Raw genomic sequence first — 19,126 nt, forward strand, 5'->3', positions numbered from 1 at the left:
TACGTACTGGGGAACGACATCAACTTATAGTGCTTGGCAATCTACATCCAATTGGGGACGTTATGAAATGCCCAGAAGAAAGGATGATGTACTCCCTATGACGTCCACTGGTGAGGGGACCTCATACGTCGCAGATGATGGTGGGTTAGATGATGAGTCCGATGTGGATCCACCTCGAGAGCCCGGCCGTGATGGTACAGAAGTTGGATTATTTTCTGAACCGGAGCCTATTCCAACTGAACCTGAAGATGTTGAAGGGGGTTCAGATGAAGAAGAAGATCCATGATTCAGGGCATACTCACCTCCAGCCCACATGCATAATGTTGATCTATCTGCAGATTATACATTGGAGTTTCCAGATCTACCACATAGAACACATGATTATGCAAGTTCGTTATTGGATTCGAGTGAATTTGAAGTTGGTAAGGAGTTTTCCAATAAGGATAGTTTTCTTGGTGCATTGAAACAACATAGCATAAATAACAGTGTTAACTACCACGTAGTTAAATCTAAATCCAATAAGTTTGAAGCGAAGTGTGCAGTGCAAGACGGAAGTTGTTCATGGAAAATTTACGCCTCGTTGAGGAAAAGGACAGGGTTATGGGAGATAAAAAAGTATAAAGGTCCACATACATGTGCTGCAGGTACAGTATTTAAGGTTTTTGAATAATACTGTTATTATGTAATGTTATATTATTTAACGTACTTCGTTGAAAGGTATTTCACAAGATCATCCCAAGATGGATTCAGCTATGTTAGCTAGCTTAATACTACTCACGGTGAAGGCAGATCCTAGAACTTCAATACCAGTCTTAATTGCCAATATTCGTAACCAAATGGAGTACACGCCCTCTTACCGCAAGGCTTGGATAGTTAAGCAGAAGGCTTTGGAGAAGATGCATAGTGGGTGGGACACTTCATATAATAAAATATGGCAGTGGTGTCAAGTGCTAGAGAGATACATCCCAGGTTGCATAACAGACCTTCAAACAGAACCTGCATACTATAACGACCAATTGCTCCGTGGATGCCAAGTATTTAAGCGTCTCTTCTGGAGCTTTAAGCAATGCCGAGACGCATTTGCATATTGTAAGCCATTGGTACAAATTGACGGTACCTTTATGTACGGTAGATATACCCATCGGCTATTGCTAGCAGTCGCACAGGATGGTAATGGAAGAATCCTTCCAATTGCGTTTGCAATAACACCGGGAGAGTCAGCTGATGACTGGGATTTCTTTCTTTTTAGGTTAAGGATACATGTTTGCCCCCAACCTGATATATGCGTTATATCGGATCGAGGCACCGGGATACTAGCTGCAATTGAGCGACAGAGAAGCCTATGGCATCGCACACACCATCAGTACTGCCTAAGGCACATTGCTTCCAACTACTACAGGCAATATCCATCTAAAGGTGAACGACGGCAAGTGGCCAACATGGGTATTTAACTTTATCTCTATTAATATAATTTCATTTGGAATATTGAATTTATTTTAAATGGAAAAGTGGTATGTAATTTTCGCTATCAACTTATATTGGCAGGCTATGAGATAAGTAAGGACCATTTTCATGAGATGTTGGCAGTTTTCCATTCAGTTAACGAAGAGGGCCATGACTACCTATGTAATATACCTTTCGAACAGTGGACACAAGCATACGACGGCGGATTACGATATGGTCACATGACCTCAAACCTGGCCGAATGTATAAATTATGTTTTAAAAGGAACACGTCATTTACCGATAACATCAGTTGTGCAAGAGACATATTTTCGTTTAGCGGCAACCTCCGATTTTTGCTTTATTCGGTCGCATAGCCCCGCACATCTCTCGGTACAGTATTGCCAACACGGCAGACCCCCAACTAAATTCACCAGCTGCTCTAAAATCAACGAGTTTCAGCAGCCATCTCAGATGTACAAGGTTTCATGACAAGTCCAGCATCAGATAACCTCCAATTATTTGAAGAATGTATGCTTGAGTATATCAAATTTTTTCTAGTTCGGTAGAATCATCATCCGGCTCCGGAAATGTGTCTCGTAACCAGCCCATCTCGATCCGACCTCCGTTAATATTGTCCAGAATAGCACCCAAAAGCTCGTAGCATATCGCTCCCCAATCAGCAGAATGAACGAACTCAGTGACTGCGTCCCCGTCCACCGGCAATCCTAATTGCAAATGCACGTCTTCCAAAGTGATAGTGCACTCTCCACATGGAAGATGAAATGTGTGCGTCTCAGGTCTCCACCTTTCTATCAACGCACTAATAAGTTTCGAGTCCAGCTTGCACCCCCGGCCTATCATCGCCACTTGTCAAAAACCTGCTTCCCGTAGGTAATCCTCTATCAACGGTGATGGAGGACCAGTCATGTTACGGATATAGCATTGCAATATCCGATCTACAGACTTTTATAAGAAATAATAAAATAAAAATTATTTAAATTTGCATAAATGACAGAAATCTTAAATAATATTTAAATATTAAATTTAACACTTACCATTTGCATTTGTTCAACGGATATGTGTTTATCATTGAAGCAAATTAATTCTTCGGCCATTGCTAACACGATCAAATTTTTTTTATTTTAAAAATAAATATAGAAAAAATAAAATTAGAACTTTTTTGAAAAAAATTAACGAGAGTTTTGAGAGGAATTTAAGAGAAATTTGAGAGATTTGAGAGGAATTTGAGAGAATATTGAAAGATTGAAGATTGAAAGAATTTAAGTGTGAAAAAAATGAAAGGGGTGAGGGGTTTTATAGTTTTTTTTGGACCGTTGGGGGGGTTACCAACGGTCAAAAAAGTAGCCGTTGCTACTGTTCAAACACGGGGAAAACGCTTCCTCAAGGAAGCGCTTTGCCTCGTGATGAAAGCACGCCTCAAGGAAGCGTTTACGTCACGTGGCAAAGCGCTTCTTGAGGAAGCGTTCTCGCTTCCCGACAACGCTACCGACGTGGACGCGTTTTGTAAAAACTGGCCCATTCCGATTAATAATTTCTGACCTGGCCCATTTCGGTAAATTTAAAAAAAATGGGACTTTTATTGGTAATTTGCCCGTGATATGTATGTTAAAATGAGGTTAATACAAAGAAAGTGTGAAAGAGTGAATTAGCAATAAAAGCTGTTTTGGACGATGCGATGGCGTGAATTTGAAAAATCACCAAAAATAGTATAAATTGAATCAGAGGCTGAATGAATATAAAATTAAATCTTAATGAGTCTATTTTCATATAAAAGAAACATAACAAGCAAAGGAGTTCTATATTTTGAGATATTTATATTTTTTGAGACTGGTTCAGAATGATTACGTGATCCCTTGTTCTGACTTTGGAAAATCACAAAAATTTGGAGAAAAATAATTAGAGGCACAAACTTATATTTTTAAAATCCCTAATGAGTATATTTTCAAGATAAATCAACAATACATTATCCGAGTTCTGTACTGTGAGATAATTAATTTTTAGTGAAGAGAGGTCATAATTATCAGAAAGTGAAACAGGGGAAAATTTAATGAATAATCTGTACTAATTGGCTAAACCAAAAATTATGAAAATTTTATGATGAAAATATATGTGAGTCTAGTTTCAGTGGAAATTTACAGATCTTAATTTGGAGCTCTTTAGCTCGAATTATAAATAAGTAAGTGAGTATGACTCGTGTGGACAGTTTGATGTGAGCATTTATTAGTAAATTGTGAAATCGTACTTACAAGAATGCTATATACATTAAGGATGTGGAATGGAGAGGAGGAGGAGGAAAATAAATATATGTGGAATACATGGAAACTATGGTATATGAAATATTGATATAATGAAATAAATGATATGTGTTTATAAGAAAACAAAAGGAGAATGATATGTATCATGACATGTGTATATATATATATGACTAGTCTCAATGTAATGCTTATTGGGCATGGAGTTGAATTGAAATGTTTCAGGCAAACATGTTATTCTGCGCATCTGAATTGTGGTATTTTATAAAGATATGATCTAGCTTTAAATATGAATGCTTGATGATTAAGCTGAAGATATTTGGTAAGATGATAATCTTGGTATAAATGTATAAGTGTGTAAGAGATTAAGGTTGACCAAAGCTTGGAAAATAGCCTAGGTATATTCCACACAGGCAGAGATACGACCATGCGTCTCAGCCGTGTATGGAACACAACTTTGGGACACGGGCGTGTGGAGCCTTAAAGTATGAAATTTCTAAGATTTTTGTAAGTTCTCGGTTTAGTCTCGAACTCTTTCTAAAGTATGTTTTGGGCTCCGTAGACTCAAATAAGGGACTATGTGTAAGTGAATGAACGTTTTGAAATATGAATGAAATTTTATGGCCCGTATTTTAGTTTAATGTTTGTGTGTTTCTCCAGTAACTCCTCGTACCTTATCCCAGCCTCGGGTACGGGTAAAGGGTGTTATATGATGCATGTCCCAGACATGTCTTACACTTCTCAATGTCGATTTCATGTCCCAGACATGGTCTTACATTGGATTTCATAATGTGGCCGATGCATGTCCCAGACATGTCTTACACTAGCTCACAATAACCCATACGTCATGACATGAATATCCGATTTATTTATTATGGTTCAAACGGGAATTCTATTATCTAAATTATCATCATGCATTCTTATTTCCAAAATCAAGTAATTCATGCTAAATTAACTCATCACATATAATGACAATGTAGTTGTATTATTTGCATACAACTTACCTCGGTTATAAAATATAGTGTCCAGTTGGTCAAATCAATTTGCTTGGCCTTCCCCCGGTCTAAGTTTAGAGTTTGAATTTCTTGATCTATAATAAAAAAAATTTACAAATTTAATCACTTTATTGATCTAGGCACTCAATAATCTATACTTGGGTAAAATGACCATTTTGCCATTAGACTTTTGCAAAATAACCATTTTACCCTTAGGTTTGAAAATCAATTTTTATCGACTTTCCTCACATCAAAAGCCTAGCCGAACCCCCTTTTCTCTTATAGCAAATCCAAAATTTCCACTATCTCACACATTTATCATCAAATTTTCAACTTATGCAAAATAGTCCCTATTAGGGTTTTCATGAGAAATCCCTTCACAAAAGCTGTTTATTACACATCTAATACTCATATTCTTCCATAAAATTTCAGAAAAATACATATATACTTTCATGGAAAAACCCTAAACTCTCAACCATTTTACAAAATAGTCCTCTTTATAGAAAGCTTATGCTTCAAGGGGTCTAAAAATGTAAAAATCATCAATAAAAAGTATGTAAATCACTTACTTGCAAGAGGAACAAGTTGCTGAAATTTTTGAAGCTCAAAACCTTTAAAAATGGCTGAAAAATTGGTGGTAGTGAAGAAGATGAGAATGTGATATCATCTTTTTCTTATTTTATTTCTATTTTAGTCAAATTAGCCACTAAACCCACCAAACTTGGACTTTTTGACCAAATTGTCTCCTATGGTCGGCCATGCACTATCTTAGGGTCTAATTGTCTTTTAAAGACTCCCAATTTAGGTTCTTTAGCTATTTGGAACCTTTAGCTATTAAAATAGGACTTTTGCACTTTATACGATTTAGTCCTTTTTCGAAATTAAGCTCTCAAACGCTAAAATTACTTCACCAAAATTTTCATACACCCTTATAATCATGCTATAACCCTAAAATAATTAATAAAATAATTTTCTCGACTTCGAATTTTTGGTCTCGAAATCACTATTCCGACTAAGTCCAAAATCAGGTTGTTATATGAGTTTTAGCATTTTTATTTGGGTTGGGCTTGGGCAAAAATCTAGTCCCATTTTTCAAGACAGGCCTAAAATTTTGGTTGGGCCTGGCCCGACCCATGAGCACTTCTAGTCTTCTCTCTCCAACCAAAATTTGACTTTTTTCAACAGGCATCAAACCTTATCTTTGATGACCAAAATACCCAGTAGTATGTACTTTTTGATTGGTGCTTCAGTTGGACAAAGACTACCTCTGTAGTTATTTTTTGTCCCCGCTCGACAGGGGTATCACGACACCAAAGGTCTGTATCGTGATACCATTGGTATTTTCAAAAATAGGGGGTCCTCGGATGTTTGGGATTGCAACACCCAAGGCCGGTATCATGATATCACTATAGATGGCCTATTTTCTCTTCAATTCAGCACTGTCAGAGGTATCATGACTTTCATGCTTTGATATTGCGATACCCCCCTCTAGGTGATATTTTCGTTCACGCTCGGGTCACCATTGACTCCCTACAACATTCATTAAACCATTAGGTCCCTTATAATGCATTTGACCAACTTAGATCTCAAAAAGAGTATAAAACACACTAAATCACTTATTAAATCACAGTTTAAAATTATGCAAAAACAAGAACAAAACTTTCAAATTGCTCGAGAATAAGCATGTTAAATGTAATGGAAAGCCTAATTTGACATATTAAATTATGACAAATCAATATGCTACACTATAAATGTCACAAGTGAATAAATCCATAAACGAATTTAGGATCTATTCTCTTTGGGTCTAGTCCGATGTACTATTAGTCTATTCAGTCACATATAAGTCTCTCTCTTCTGGGAGTCATCTTTTCGATGCCCAAGACAAAGCACCTCCCCTATTTGACTTGATAGACGATATATTAGTCTTTCAATCGGTTTGTTCATTTCTGATTAGACTAATTGGACTTGATAGACGATACATTAATCTTTCAATTGGTTTGTTCATTTTTTATTTGACTAAGGACATGTTTAAGTTCGTTTACTAATATAAGTTGTCTTTTTGTATTATGATCCAACCACATAATATCTTTTAGTATTAGTTAAACATTAGATAATCAATGAGCAACATTTACTTTCATTTTGCTTTGTAAGCAAAAACCATATGAGGACAATTATACATAATATTAATGTAATTCATAAATAATTTTATTAACCAATTTTTTTCGAAAATTTGCAAGTGTACTTAGACGAAAATACTACATTTAGGGCACCAGATCCAATATACGGGTTATTTATCTTTGTGATACACGTCATAATTACTATTTGATAGTAAGTGACTTTTCATTAAAGAAGATTTAATAGTTATCATGAGATAAAATATAATCATATTGAGAGAACGAATTTATCCCAAAGAGATTAAGGATAACCTATTAGGGTAGCATACTTATGATAAGGTGATTGGACAAGCATTGATTGAGTAACTTCCGTAATGATATTAACTAGGGAGAGCTCAATCATAATACTATAATGGAATGACTTAGTAACTAAATAAGTTTATAATTAATAGGCGAAAAACTAGAACTTAATTATAAATTATTTGAGACCTAATTAAATCGGTCCCTCCGCTAGCTCGTTGAAACTAGAAATGAATTGCTTGTGGAACTAAATGAACATAAATGGATGAAAATGACGAAGTAAGAGAAATGGATCATGTTCACAAATAAATTTGTGTTTCTCATTGAGTATAGAAATGAATTGAAAATTAATTTAAGATTTTCGAATTATTGTTTATTTAGTTAAATACTTGAAGTTCAAAAATAGATTTAAATTAATTAGTAATTGTGAATCCGTTAAACATGAAAATTAAATATATTTCCTCATAGATTCTATTACGTTAAAGTTGTCATGATTTTAATAGAATTAGAATTGAAATGGGAAAATTATTTAATTGAAAAATTAATTTATCCAATTAAATTAATTAATTAATATTTATTTTGGGAATAAAAAACATGTACTGGGTTGACTCAAATTAAAAAGTGATGGGTTAAAAGTCTAGGAAGCTCATATAATTTGACCAAATATTTGAGAAGCCTAAATCCCCTCATCATAGGAGTGAGGGTCAACATTCCTGGTATTATTTATTGGGGTGTGCTGCGCACCCCATTTTACTTATAGTAGAATATTTTTTCTATTAAATAAATATTATCTGTGTTTTACTAATTCAACCAAGAATATCCTATCTTTCTTTATAAATAGATGGCATTGGTAGAACTATTAACACATAAGTTTTATATAAGTTTGATATATTATTATTCTGCTAGAAAATAGTGAGAATTTATTTTCTAAGAATAAATTTTATTTTCTGGAAATTATAATTTTACCGATTTTTATTGAGAGAGAATTACTTTCCTACTAAAAATAATAAATCATTTCTGATTTTGTATTTGGTTTGTGATTGTTTGAGCCCACATTTGAAGCAATTCGTGGTAAGAGAATAGCATAGAAGGTCGTCCAATTGAAAGCTGGGTACGTTTAGGATATATCTCGCACAAAGCACAAGTATTTTTTCAGATAAAATTTATTGCTATAAATATCACAAACTGACTCAGTTTTAAAATTTTAATTTTTCGCTCTGACTGAAAACCATTTTTCTAAATTGAAATTTTCCAACAGAGTTCTAAGTGCCGAAAAGTTGTAGTTAATATCCTGTTCATTACAAAAATTGTCAAAGTCAAAATTTCAAATTCTTTTCCATGGTCACTTCTTATACTAGAAATTGAATATCTCACTTGGTTTTAAATCATTTTACAAAAAGTGGGATGTTGTATTTGTAAATAAGGATAGCAACGAGAATTAATTGGGTTTTAGGTATTGATCTTTGTAAATTTGTTTCTTGTCTCCATTCGAGTGTCTTTAAATGATATTTATATCCTTTAATTGATTTATGGATGTTTGAAGATGTTTGAGAGAGTTTTTCTAGTCGTTGAGAGTATTTATTTCGCATATTTAATGCAACCTACATCAGTATGTCTTGAGACATAATGCCCTTATCTCGAGGCAGGAAGAACACAAATATAATTGCTAGAGCCTGTGGTCTCAATACACAATATGTCAATCTCGAGACAATTTGTCATATGTCTCGAGACAAATACTCAACCGTCTCAAGACACGACTCCCTTGAAGCAAACCTTAGCTTTGATGTTGGCTTGTCTTGAGACAAATGAACTTTTATCTTGAGACAAGTCTCCAGATAGAGCACCCCTGAAACAATATTTAGCTTCGATTTTGTAATGTCTCGAGATAAATGGGCTTTTGTCCTGAGACAAACAGGCTTGTATCTTGAAATGTACCACGCCATTTCTTACTAAAAATTAACGGACAAGTGATCAGAATATATTAATTTGATAATGCTAACGACTATTACGTAATTTTTAAAAGTTAAACAATTGATATATAATTTTAAATAAAGTTTTCTTGAGTGTACGATCCTGCCTTTATCTAAGAAATTTTACTTAATTTTTATAAAATTTTAATTTATCAAGTTATCACCTAATATTTTAATTAAATGATTAAAGTATTAGTATTAGGTTGTCTCCATTATTAAATGTTATAAATATATTTATAGACACATATGTATTTTATGTATTTATATATCAACAAGTTAAAAGAAAGAAGATAATATCTTTAAAACTTAATAAAGATATTCATCGTATCAAAATTCATCATTTTGCATGTAGTCGTTTGTTTTAAATATTTTGATATTTAATTTCTAAAATCGACCGAAAAACTTAATTAATATAATATTAATATTTAAGAATCAATTTAAAATTTAATAATAAATATTATATGATCACCTAATAATTAAGGGTGTTCATTGTTCACATTATAATTAACTAATTCAAAGAAGGAAAACGCAAAAGAGACGTGGAAGCTTGGCCATGTCAAATTTCTATCCATTGCACAGTTGAAATGATTGCGTGATTTGCTTCGAAAAGGAAAAGGTAAAAACACCTGTCTAGTCCCTTTCAGTTAATCTCCTTAAAAATCAAATTAATTTAATTCTTGTCATTTTTAAAAGTAAAAGTAAGAACAATTAATCACTATGTTAATGTTTTGTATCAATCATACATAATTTTGATTGGTACTATAATAAATTTAGCTGTTGACATTTACATATTTTGTTAATTTGACCTTAATTTTAAAAAAAAAGTCGATGAATTTAGCTCAACATTTACAAAAATATTGTGAGTTAAACTTGTTAAATAGAAATAAAATTGACAAAATATGTAAAATTTGAGAGTTAAAATTTATTATTATATCAATCAAAATTGACGAAAAGCATTAACACTATTTTTAATTGCTCAATTTCGAAATTAATAAGAATTAAATTGCTTCAATTTTTTAGTAGGGACCAATTTGCTCAATACCAAAATTGAGAGTGACTGGGTAGGTATTTTTACCCAAAAAAATGAAATGATTATGTGATTGCTTTTGGTACACACAAAATAATAGGAAGAAACATTTCCCGATTTTTATTTTATTTGTATTTTATTTACTTATTTTCGTTTTATTTCAAAACTAACTGTCTCGGATATCTTTCGTCTCGTTTATGAAACAGAGTAACAGACCCACTAAGGTTAGCTAATTTCTTTCTTATTTCTCTGTAATTCTTTATAATCCTATTGGGGTTTTGTTGTTTCCATGGAGGGATTTGCATTTGATTTGGATTAACTAAAAATGCTTCGAAGAATATAAATTTTTCTTACTTTTTTTTTGCACTGGATATTTATAATTTACTTTAATCCTCCTCATGGGCTTTTATGGAATGCAAAGTAATTTGATTATATGATTTTTCTTTTAATTTCTATTCGCTCAGTCAGTTAATATGTTATTCCAGCATTTTTGGAATTTAAAAAAAAAATGATTTGATGAATCTAAATTTATGGTGCTTTTTTTATTTTATTTTCGCATATTTACTATTCATGATTTTATTTGAATTTTGCTCCTGCGCTTTTGTACAGAAGTTTGATTTTCTTTTTTTGGTTTTAATTTCTATTGGATCAATTAATCAACTATGCTATGGTTTATATTAGTTTCAAATTTTTTCCTGTTAGTTTATTTATTTTTCTTATTGGTATTATGTGAACTCTTTTTGATATAATATATGTTGATTGTATCCTTTGATTCTTTTGTTTTTGGTTTAAGGTTTCAGTATCTTGAAGTGAAGTGAAGCTTTTGGATTTGTTTGATTAGAAGCAGCTCAATTTTAATTAGGTGCCTTTAATTTGATTAGCATCGTGTCAATGGGAACTTCGGAGGCTGTTCTGCACGTTTTAACGGGGGCTGTCCCTCAGTTTTTAAGTAGTGATATGTGTTCTAGCAATTCGGATTTAGTTTTCTATTCTAAATGCCACATTAAGTCTGTGAAGAAAAAAGGGTCAAGGCGTTTGCCGTCCTTGAAGTGTTCGAGTATGTCGGGATGTCAAATAGGAAGCTATAGGTGTAAGCGACTAGGTGGTGGTTTGCATGGGAATACGGCAATCGACAGATTGACACTTCTTAGATGCAAATGCCAGCAAGCTGAAAGTGCGAGTGGAGTAGATATAGGTGAAGGAAATGGGGCGTGGTTTGTGGATAATGCAAAGAAATTGAATCTTAATGGTTCGATGAACTCGGAAGACATTCTGGAGTTCAAGACTGTTGAGCAATTGAAGAGTGAAAATGAAGTCTCAATGTCGAATGGTAAAGTGGGAACAGGCACAAACACCATTTTCACGGGTGGTGTAGATTCTGTCGAGGATGAAGCATGGAAGTTACTCCGGGCTTCTATGGTTTACTATTGTGGAAGTCCTGTTGGAACAATTGCTGCCAATGATCCCACAAGTTCCAATGTATTGAATTACGATCAAGTCTTTATTCGTGATTTCATACCTTCTGGTATTGCTTTCCTGTTAAAAGGAGAGTATGACATTGTCCGGAACTTCATACTTCATACTCTTCAGTTACAGGTAATTTCATATCCAATACCAATGGTGATTTTATGTTTTGGTTGTTATCTTAAAGTATACTTCACTAATAAAGTTGGTGATGATTAATTCAGTGATATTTCACTTTCCTTTCTAATTGCCTAGTTATTGCTAGTATATATCTACAAGTGGTTTACATATTCCTAATGCTTCATTACCTTGCTGGTTACATGCATAGTAGAAAGCATATACTTTTCTAATCAGCACTACTTGGTGAAATAGATTTAGTGATGAACTCTTGTGTTCTGATAGATAAAGAAATGTCTGGTTGCATAAACATTTCAATTGTTACTTCTACAGTTAAGGTAGTTCGCCTCTTGTCTACCTAAGTTTAGCTAGTATTAGATAGCAATGGAGGCTATCAAAATAGCTAAATGGGTATAAGATTATAACCTTGGTTTTAAACATGTCAACATTATGATCATGTAATCTTTTAACTGATAGGATAATCAATATACTTAAAGGACTTGGCTCTAATGATCTTGTTTTAGATATGGTCTTTAAATAGAATTATATGGCAAAATTTGATAATGTAGCAAAATGAACTATTCCGTTTTAGTGGTTGTGAATGAGATCTTTTGCAAATTTTTCTTTCCACATATGTGAACATGCAGTTCATCAAGCATCTGGATCTGTGTCCTTTCGAATGTATGCCTACTTTTATAAGAATTTCGTGCTCCCCCCCCCCTTTTTTTTTCTTATTTAACATATTATTTACTTTCTTGTACTGTAGAGTTGGGAGAAAACAATGGACTGTCATAGCCCTGGTCAGGGATTGATGCCTGCTAGTTTTAAAGTGCGCACAGTTCCTCTTGATGGTGATGATTCAGCAACGGAGGAGGTATTGGATCCCGACTTTGGAGAGGCAGCTATTGGCCGTGTTGCTCCTGTTGATTCTGGTAAAAAAAGAATCTAGAAAGGGTTTTCTGTTTTATTTATTGAAATACTTCATAACAACCTCTTCCAATTGCAGGATTGTGGTGGATTATATTATTACGGGCATATGGTAAATGTTCAGATGACCTTTCAGTTCAGGAGAGAGTTGACGTCCAAACTGGAATCAAGATGATCCTGCGGCTATGTCTTGCTGATGGTTTCGATATGTTTCCGACATTATTGGTTACTGATGGTTCTTGTATGATAGATCGCCGCATGGGAATTCATGGACACCCTCTGGAAATTCAGGTAAATAAAAATAATCCAAAGAACAATTTTGGAATTCCTTTTTGTTAACATTAATGGGAGACAACATTAATGGCCAACAATACAAAGTGGTGCAAGTTTAGCAACCTAAAGTTGACTTTGAAAAAGTGGCATGGGATAAATTTTTTTGGTCATTGAGATTGGGCTATTTATTGTTTGGTCCTTGAACCTCAACTATAAATAGGCCTTCTCATTTCTCATTTCAATCATCCCAACCAATCTTTCTCTCTTAGTTTTCTCTCTTCTCCCATTTGAGAATTCTTAAGGAATTCTATTTGTTTGTAATATTTTGGAGATAGTAAAGTTATCATCTGGTGTTAGTGCCCGAGGACGTAGGTATAATTTACCGAACCTCGTTAAAACTCTTGTGTTCTTTTTGTCCTATTTTTCTTTCAATATTTGAGGGTATAATAGTAGTATTTAATTGTGCTATTAAATTACTATAGAAGGGATATTCTGACTAAGGAAAGACTTGGTATTTAAGAGATCCTTGTGATCCACCTCTCTTCCCTGGGAATTGAACTTTGTGTGATTTTTTAGTACAATAAATTACACGCTTCTGACCCTATTGGAACAACACTTTTGACACTTGATTTTTGCTTTATAAAAAGTTCTTATAAGATAAAATAGAAAAACTATAGTTAATTAGAAATTACATTTCTGTTATTTTGAGAAAAAGTCGTTCAAAATTTGCTTCTGTTTGATTTATGCTGAAAGTTGGTTGAGTTTACTGATACAATTTTAGTTTTATTTGCATGGCAACATTTTCTAAAATAATAAGGTTTATATGCTTTGCATGCGTGAGGAATTTATATTGAGTGAAAATCAAATCTGATATTGAGATAATTTTTGCATTCGTGTAGGCACTTTTCTATTCAGCGTTGTTATGTGCACGTGAAATGCTTATTCCGGGGGATGGATCAGCTGATCTTATTCGAGCATTGAATAACCGTCTGGTTGCTCTGTCGTTTCATATTCGGGAATATTATTGGATTGATATGAGAAAACTTAATGAAATTTACCGTTACAAGACTGAAGAGTATTCATATGATGCAGTTAATAAGTTCAACATTTATCCCGATCAAATCTCTCCTTGGTTGGTGGAATGGATGCCTAATAAAGGAGGGTACCTGATTGGGAATTTACAACCAGCACATATGGATTTTCGATTCTTTTCTCTAGGAAATTTGTGGGCCGTTGTGAGTGGTCTCGCAACGATCGATCAGTCTCATGCCATATTGGATCTCATTGAAACTAAATGGGCAGATTTGGTGGCAGAAATGCCATTTAAGATATGTTACCCAGCTCTTGAAGGTCAGGAGTGGCAGATCATCACTGGCTGTGATCCAAAGAACACGTAATCTATCTCTCTTAAATATAATAGTGTTCTTATTTTTGGTCGATATCTGTATTTTAATCTCAATGTATGCAGGCCTTGGTCTTACCACAATGCTGGTTCCTGGCCAACTCTACTCTGGCAGGTTAGTAACTGTGGCATTCTTCATTTAGTTTCTCCAAATTTCATTGTTAAGCCAACGTTCAAGTTTGCATTCGAAGTCTATAAATTTCGAGGATTTTGCTCTATATTCCTCTGTTGATTTCAAGGTCCTATTAATCCGATTGCCTTTCCTAAGTAATTGTAGATGACTATCCAAATTATGTGTATGTCTGTATTTATATGTATATTGAGGAAAACTGTAGATGCTAAGGACATTTGGTCCATTGTAGCTTGAAGCTTATAGATACCGGTCTGGCCAACTTTTAGCTTATCGATGTTTCACATGTATATAACAAATATTCGTGTTTTGCATATCGAAAGAGATTGCTTTTGAGTCTAAGCTTGGCAATTGAAGTATGAAACTCTGATACTTGAATCCCGTCGTACAGCTCACTGTCGCATGCATGAAGATGAATAGACCGGAAATTGCTGCAAAAGCTGTTTCAGTTGCTGAGAAACGCATATCCAAGGACAAATGGCCCGAGTACTATGATACTAAAAAGGCAAGGTTCATTGGAAAACAATCGCGACTGTTCCAAACCTGGTCTATTGCAGGATTTCTCGTGGCAAAACTTCTACTTGCAGACCCAAATGCAGCGAAAATTTTGACAACCGAAGAGGATTCTGAGCTTGTCAATGCCTTCTCCTGCATGATCAGCGCCAACCCAAGAAGAAAACGTGGTCCCAAGAGATGGAAACAGACATACATTGTGTGAGTTAACTAAATCGTGTGCATAACTGATTTATGGTTACATTTTTTCATCTCTAATGGCCATAATTTGTAATTGGCTATTAAAGTTTGAAATGAATATCATTTACCTTTTATTTATTCAAATAGGTACAACTACTGGATTTGCATATCGTGATACTTATGTAAAGATTGTTCCTCTGACTTAGGGTAATAGGTAGTACTTGATTGTATTGTAATACTCCTACGAATTCATTTGTAAAACCGTTGCATACATATATAGTGAATTTCTTTAAAACTTTGATGTTTTGGATGTTGAACATTGAGGTACTGTATGTTGTCAAGAGTGATTAAAAAATCAGACCGTTTGATATAGTATAACTGGGGAAGATATTGAGCAGTTATAAATTTAGTATTGGTTGAAACTGGTGATTTTTTAAAATCATATATATTGTAATTAATTAAGCATTACATTTCATATTACATGTTTTGATATATCAATTGTTAAATATTTATTTTGAGCTCTGGAAAAGAAAATCATTGAGCTTTAAATCTCGAGTTCATCTCAAGCTCCAAGATTTACCACTAAATCAGCAAATAAATAGGGAAAACCAAAAGCTCATCTTTTTCCATTACAACACAATACAAACACGTCAAAATAAAAATGAGAGAGCACCAAATAGTACATGTTAAAAGGAGGGCATACCATTTTTCCATATCTCATAATTGTAGTGAACATTAAGCATCCCAGAAGGTAGTCCTTTTTCCTGTCTTCGACACCATCTGAAGTACCGCATCGGGCTCGACTTGTCCCTTCACAGTCACTTTCTGCTCTTTTAAATCTACTTCATATGATTCCACACCTGAAATAACACTCCTTTTATCACAAAATATATAACAACAGTAACCGATCTTGGATGATGACATGTCTCATGGTGAAATGCAAAGACATAGATTCTCAGACAATCTGAAATAACCGGGTTTTTGAATGTTTCCCTCGCATCACGCTTAAATCGAAGGTATTAAGGATTTGTTACCTGCAAATGTGCTTCGTTTGATTCAAACTACGGACTTCTGACTTAAGGACGGGATCAATGGATGCCCATAAGCTTACGCAGGGCCAACATCCAAATCTCGGTAGGTAGAGAGACGCAAGAGAGGTGTCCTAAAACCCGATCATTACAAAATCCCCACTTAAATGTAAAAAAGAAGCAAATCCTTCACCGATTTACTAGCGAAGCAAGGGGAAATATCTAGAATTATCATTCTAAAGGAAAAAAAGGAAGATGATGAATGCAAACTTTATTTTCATACACCAACACTCCGCTATTTTATTTTTCTAAAGTATGCATGTCTGACACATATTCAGATACGAGTATAGAATAACCCTCCAAGGACCGCCCAATATTTAAAAAAAAAAGAAACAAAATATACTTGTATCGAAGACATAGCTCGATATACAATACCGACCTTCCATTTTTCCTAAAACTCTCTTCACGGCTCCGACACAGCCCTCGCATGACATGCCAACCTTGAGAACAACAGTCTGCAAGCAAATCAAAATGAATAAAAGGTTCTATAACTTTATCGTGGAAAAAAAGAGAAGAAACCAACCTAGAAAACTACATTCAACAATCATGAAAGACAACAACAAAAAGAAATTTGGTCAATTTCAATCCTTTCTTTAAAGCATCAAAAAACCCAACTCAGTATCAATGGCATAACTTTATGCATCCATATATACTCAATTAAAAAAGTGGGAAGGATACATATAATCTAAGATTATCACCATTAATTAGCGATTTCTGAACATGGACCGACATACTAAAACTGTATATGTATTTGCTGTCCTACATGATTATTATGCTAAATTATCAAATACCCTGAAATATTCAACTACATATATGGAAAAATTCAGATGTATTTAAGCCCAAAAGCATGCATTTTCCCCCTTTATTAGGCTAAAAGTGCAAAAAACAAGAAAAGGAAATCTAAATATGTCAATTGTTTATGTAATGCATTCTACCAAAAAATACCCAGACGAGAACAAAAAAACCAATAAATTTCATGAAATGTATGTAAATAATTAAGCAGAAATCTGTGATGATTCAGCCAATCAAAGAAATATGATAATGAAGAAATGGAGTTGGGAAACGAAAAAGCAAAGAAGAAGAAGAAGAAGGGAAATTTACCTGAGACATTGCTTTGGGTTTGGAAATTAAAATGAAAATTAAGGAAAAAGGAGAAGATTGAGCGTTAATGGCGAAGGTTGAATTTATAGAAGGAATGATTTGCGCGGTGTGAGGGGTGCCTGGACCATCTTCAACGCAACATCTCAAGGAATAAGTGTGGAAAATAATAATTTAATTTTTGCCATAATCTAAAATTTAAAAAATTGGAAAATGACAACTAGACAAGACTTACTTCTCAAATTAAGATAATATAATTTTTACCATAATAAAATCTATATGTATCAAACAATTAATTATCTTTCCTATTTAATTTTAAATAATATATCAAGTAAAATTTAACATGTATATTTTTAATATTTTATTTTTCTATTTATTAATTTTAAATTTATCAAACAACCCTTTATTTTCACCAAGGAGAAATAGAAAACCATATTTGGTTATTTAATGCATTAATATATGAAATTTTTAATTATTATTAGATTTTTTGACATGTGAATGGAGGAGAATAAAATATTAAAATTGTATTTTTAAAAATTGAGTTATATGTAAAATGGTAATAATTTTTAAACATTGTATTTTTAATTGTTTTAGTGAAACATTTTATAATAAAATAGTAAAACATAAAAATATTCTTATATTAATATTAAGTTTTTATTTAAAGAAAGTTTTAAATAATTTTCTAGTTAAATTAGTGTCGAGTTGGCTCGTACCACCAATTCAGTAAAATAATTTATTGAAATATAAATTTAAGCAGATGAATTGCTCCACAGTTGTCACACTCTGCTTTACCACCCATCCCTCTTACTATGGATGTATAATTTTGAGAACCAATATCACCTCTAAAGATATTGGATCATCCATCTCCGTCCCACTCTACTCCGCTTTTATCTATTTTTTGCTATTTATCTTTAAAATTTTTCATCTTTTTAAATGCAAGTAAATATTTAAATGTAAATCTTTTAATTTTTTTTTAAAATAAAAGAGCTTTAATAAAATCAAAACTTAAACAAAAACCAAGTAAGATAATCCCAAGCCAATAGGCTTACTCCCGTTCCTAATGTCCATCCTAATCCTAGCATTAGCAATAAGAAACTCAAAAAAGAGAATATAATTCAAACAAGAAGGGATAAGATCCCAAACAATACGACTTCCATATAATAAAGCTACCCTTACTAAAGAATAAGTGATATTTTATTTTAGTGTAATCCTTCAAAACTAAACTAAATTCTGACACTCGTGAACTTGCTTGACCCAAAGCATTGAACACTTCCATGCAATTGAGTTTAATAACGACTTTGTCACAGTTTGAATCCTTGATCCATGAAAGAGCCTTGCGCATGCGTCTATGACTCCTTGAAAATGCCTCGACAAAGACCGAATAAACCGACTTGTAGCATCTCTAATAACACCAGCAAAACTGGTCTGGTTCTTGGTGGAAAACGTTGTTATGTCCACATTACATTTAAGCTAACCGTCCTCAGGTGCAGCAAATAGCGTAAGTGATAGATGCACGTATGATGTAAAATTTATTAAATTTCCATTCACTGAAACTATTTGAAGGAGCTTATAGATTCATCTAGTTTTTAAGACTCCTTAGGCTTTCTACATATCACTTTTATCTCTTTTCCATCTATCTTATTTCATTTCTATGTTATTCTATTATGTTCTTGTTTAATTGTTTCTAATATTTAATTTGTACTCCTTAATGATTTATTTTAACTGTCATCCTTTCAATTCAAATCATCATTTAGCCAAGGGTCATAAAACACCCAAATGATTATATCATCACCAACTCGCCATCACACTC

General features: G+C 33.4%; 2 protein-coding genes across 3 annotated transcripts; both read left to right on the forward strand.

The window, feature by feature from the left end:
• Positions 1 to 313: 313 nt before the first annotated feature.
• Positions 314 to 1,451, forward strand: LOC128280562 (uncharacterized). Its single transcript, XM_053018751.1, has 3 exons — positions 314 to 644; positions 718 to 1,089; positions 1,159 to 1,451. Exons 1-3 carry the CDS (start codon positions 314 to 316, stop codon positions 1,449 to 1,451), a joined length of 996 nt encoding a protein of 331 aa, XP_052874711.1.
• Positions 1,452 to 10,200: 8,749 nt separating this feature from the next.
• Positions 10,201 to 15,425, forward strand: LOC108480186 (neutral/alkaline invertase 3, chloroplastic-like). Of its 2 annotated transcripts, none has more exons than XM_017783086.2 (7): positions 10,201 to 10,348; positions 10,918 to 11,720; positions 12,472 to 12,637; positions 12,712 to 12,923; positions 13,805 to 14,298; positions 14,374 to 14,422; positions 14,829 to 15,425. In XM_017783086.2, exons 2-7 carry the CDS (start codon positions 11,016 to 11,018, stop codon positions 15,153 to 15,155), a joined length of 1,953 nt encoding a protein of 650 aa, XP_017638575.1. In that variant the 5' UTR covers positions 10,201 to 10,348; positions 10,918 to 11,015; the 3' UTR covers positions 15,156 to 15,425. The 2 variants fall into 2 exon arrangements, with proteins under 2 accessions (XP_017638575.1, XP_017638576.1); XM_017783087.2 differs by having other exon boundaries at positions 10,204 to 10,348; positions 10,925 to 11,720.
• The last annotated feature ends 3,701 nt before the right edge of the window (positions 15,426 to 19,126 follow it).

Source organism: Gossypium arboreum, chromosome 1, assembly GCF_025698485.1.
Source record: "Gossypium arboreum isolate Shixiya-1 chromosome 1, ASM2569848v2, whole genome shotgun sequence".
Lineage (NCBI taxonomy): Eukaryota > Viridiplantae > Streptophyta > Magnoliopsida > Malvales > Malvaceae > Gossypium > Gossypium arboreum.